Consider the following 3,255-nt stretch of genomic DNA (forward strand, 5'->3'; position numbering starts at 1 on the left):
AGGTCTTAGATCTAGTTGGGGAGCACAAGAGCTTCTGGGAAGAAAGAACCCACCCCCCTTCAAAGGAAGGTGGGTCATTCAAGGAGCTGATGGGCATGATCTAAAAGAGCTTTGCCTACCAAACAGCCTGTATTATGGATTCGTTGTTGTTATCAATGATTGTTGTACAAGGAACCCCATCTCCGAGGCAGAGTCAGAGAGATACCTTGGCTGGGCTTTGGCTGCCCAGGCGCCTCCCTTCACTACTCACCTGGGACACTCCCTGGAGCAATGTTGGCAGAAATGCTGGGGGCGTTGGGAGCAGTTGCCCAACCTGATACTGATTCTCCTTGCAGAGGGGGCTGGTGAGGATCTGGCACCTGGGTGTGTAGTGCCTGGAGTTACCAGCACCTACAGACGGATCCAGGACACTGCTGATTGGTGCTTATCAGACCCCTGGAATGAAAATAGCCAGCTGAGAGGTCCAGGGAGGCAGGTGCCACTTCTGAAACTGGCCTCCCGGGACTCAGGAGTGGAGATGGCAGTTGGGGACAGCTCCTTGGCCACCTCACTGGGCCTTTCTCAGGACGTTTTGGACTTTGAGCCCATGGGGAGCTCTGAGCCCCCAACTCTTGCTGTCATGGAGCCGCCTGCCCAGCTAGGCAGACTCCTGGCTAGCCACAAGCTGGAGCAGGTGCTGGAGCCGTCCCACGGGCTCCCGACTTCGCCTGCCAGGTCGTCACGACAGTACTGCCCCCTCCAGCCGCCAAGCAAGCCTGAGTATGAAGTGCCCCCTTTTGGAGCAGGGGAACAAGAGGCCACTGTGGCAGAAACTGGCCTGGAGGCAGGTCTGGAAGAAGCAGAGGTGGTGAGTGCCACACTCAGGCTGGGCAAAACTGGGATGCAGACAGTCGTTTTACACTGGGGCCGGTAAGGGGCCCCCTGCTCCCTTGGTTCTCCCTGGAACTCTCTCGGGGTGCGGCATTCTTTGTCCCTAATTGGTAGGTTGGGTCACAGCTGCTTGCCTCACCTCACTCCTAACTGTGTGTAGCTGTCCCAACAGAGGAGGTAGGCAGGTTCAGGCCCTGCCTGGCATCATGCTTGGCTGGGTACTGGGGAAGCCAGCAGGGCATGTGTGTACCCCCTCTGCCTGCTCGCTCTGCCCCCATCTACCGAGTAAGCAGGCTGGCTGCCTAGGGTGGGAGTCTGGGCGCATTCAGAAGTCTTCCTTCCATCACTGTGTCCCACAGGTGGGGGGCTTGGAGGCTAAAGTCTGGACCAGCCTCCCAGGGCAGGGTCTTCGTTACCTAGAACACCTGTGCCTAGTGCTGGAGCAGATGGCGAGGCTCCAACAGCTCTATCTGCAGCTGCAGACCCAGAGGCCTGCTAGGGTGAGTGAGCCTCAAGGTGGTTAGGCCAGTGAGTGGGGAGGCCCATGGGGGAGGCAGAGGAGGGGTGTGACGCCTGGCCTCATGCCTCCCTCTGAACAGCCTCAGCTCTCTAGTTAGGCCCTGATTGCCCTCTCCCTCTTGTGCACAGGACCCTGAAGAGGAGGAGGAGTCTGCCCTGGCCCCTTCACCTTCACGTGCCCCAGGCAGTGAGGTGCAGGTGTCATGTGACCTGCTTAGCCAAACAAAGGAGACAGGTGAGGGACAATTGTGTCTCCCTTCCCCTGCGCCTTGCCTGCCCAGGGCCCAACAGCAGACCCGCTTGATAGGGTGGCCCCTGGGTAACTTGACTCTTCCTCTGAAGGGACAAAAGCAGCTTCATTCCCAAAAGTGGGGGTGCCCAGCAGCAATCCTCCTAACCTGCCAGTGGCCCCAGCAGAGCCAACTCATACCGTTCCATCCTCCCAGGGACACAAGGTAGGTGATGTGTGTGTGTGGGGTAGGGGTAGGTGGGAGGATGGGTTGGTGATGGGGATGTATGGACACCCCTAAGGCCGGAAACTTTGGGAAGATGACAGCATTCCTGTCTGGAGCAGGTGGCTTGTCCAGTCTGTGGTGACAGCTGTCCCTGGGAGCGTGGTCTAGGGTATGTGTTGGGGGAGGGGCTCTGTGGTGACCCCTCACCCTCTGCTCAGCTGGATCTCTCACACTGGGACAAGGTCAAGGTCTTGCTCAACCGGATCCCCTGGAGAAGCTCTCAACACCCTGAGCCCCCTGCCCCTCCCAATGGCCCCACCTCCAGGTGAGTTCTCTGGTCCAACCCAGCTTAGGGCAGGGGGCAGAGTCTGATGACCAGGATGCTGGGATTGTACTGCCAGGAGTTGTCTTTGTCCCCATGAACTCTGAGAGAAACAGTCTTGGAGGGGATGCTGGAAGAGAACCAAAAGTAGTTAAAACATTCCATTTACAGATGAGGCTGGGGGCTGGGGTGGAGGAGGGAAGTCACTTTTCCAAGGGCACAAGGTAAGTTGGTGACAGAGCCAGGACTAGAATATGAGACAGCTCCTCACCCCAGCCCAGCAAGCCCTCACCCCTCAATGCTGAAACTTTCCGGGGGTGGGGGTGGGGGTGGGGGGGCTAAGGGAACAGGGAAGGGAGGAGCAGGTAGGGGCACAAAGAATTTGCAAAGGGTGAAGTCCATTATGTTTGGGGAGTTATATGCCAGTAATTTTCCAGGGAGAGAAAATGCTATGTCAGTTAATGTCCCTAGGTTCCCATGGAAACCCTGGTGGTGTAGTGGTTAAGAGCTATGGTTGCTAACCAAAAGGTCAGCAGTTTGAATCCACCAGGTGCTCCTTGGAAACCCTATGGGGCAGTTCTGTTCTATAGGATTGCTATGAGTTGGAATCAACTCGATGGCAATGGGTTTGGTTTCTTTTCTTTTTTTTTTGGTTCCCCGTAGCAGATAAACAATGTTCTATCAGTTCTGGGGCCATTGTCACCTTTGTTTTCTCTTCCTCGCTTCATGCTTTCTTTTTCTTTTTCACAGGATTGAGTCAAGGGACCTCCCTGAAAAGCCTCAGTGTCGCCTCCACCGGAAGACCTTTATGCCATCTTTAGTGGTTAAGAAACAACGAGCAAAAAACCTTTCTGTTTGCTGAGACCTCATCGTGCAGGGACATGACCCTGGGTGGAGGGGTGTGCAGTGGAGTCTTCTTCCTCACCCTTTGCCCTGTTGCCGCTTCTTGTCACTGCCAGGAAAAGCTGCTGATGCTTGCCCTTCTGAGGTGAGGGCCGGGTCTTTCTCCTCTGAGCAACCTGGCAGTGGGGCCCTGTTCCGTGAGAGGCCCCCCAATGTGGCAGCTCCAATGGCCCTCTCTTTGCCAGA

The 3,255-nt window shown here is 56.3% G+C and overlaps 1 protein-coding gene across 1 annotated transcript; it reads left to right on the top strand.

The window, feature by feature from the left end:
* Positions 1–258: 258 nt before the first annotated feature.
* CUNH8orf58 (chromosome unknown C8orf58 homolog) lies at positions 259–3,028 on the top strand. Its single transcript, XM_023736633.1, has 6 exons — positions 259–844; positions 1,230–1,370; positions 1,519–1,624; positions 1,732–1,844; positions 2,063–2,169; positions 2,917–3,028. Exons 1-6 carry the CDS (start codon positions 518–520, stop codon positions 3,026–3,028), a joined length of 906 nt encoding a protein of 301 aa, XP_023592401.1. The 5' UTR covers positions 259–517.
* The last annotated feature ends 227 nt before the right edge of the window (positions 3,029–3,255 follow it).

The sequence above is a fragment of the Trichechus manatus genome, unplaced genomic scaffold, assembly GCF_000243295.1.
Source record: "Trichechus manatus latirostris isolate Lorelei unplaced genomic scaffold, TriManLat1.0 scaffold00090, whole genome shotgun sequence".
Lineage (NCBI taxonomy): Eukaryota > Metazoa > Chordata > Mammalia > Sirenia > Trichechidae > Trichechus > Trichechus manatus.

What these genes read in the sequence shown, in the direction of transcription:
- CUNH8orf58 (XM_023736633.1), top strand. Translation starts at nt 518, where the DNA reads ATGGCAGTTGGGGACAGCTCCTTGGCCACCTCACTGGGCCTTTCTCAG. An exon ending in AGACCCAGAGGCCTGCTAGG is followed by an intron (nt 1,371 to 1,518) that starts GTGAGTGAGCCT and finishes TCTTGTGCACAG; the next exon opens with GACCCTGAAGAGGAGGAGGA. An exon ending in CATCCTCCCAGGGACACAAG is followed by an intron (nt 1,845 to 2,062) that starts GTAGGTGATGTG and finishes CCCTCTGCTCAG; the next exon opens with CTGGATCTCTCACACTGGGA.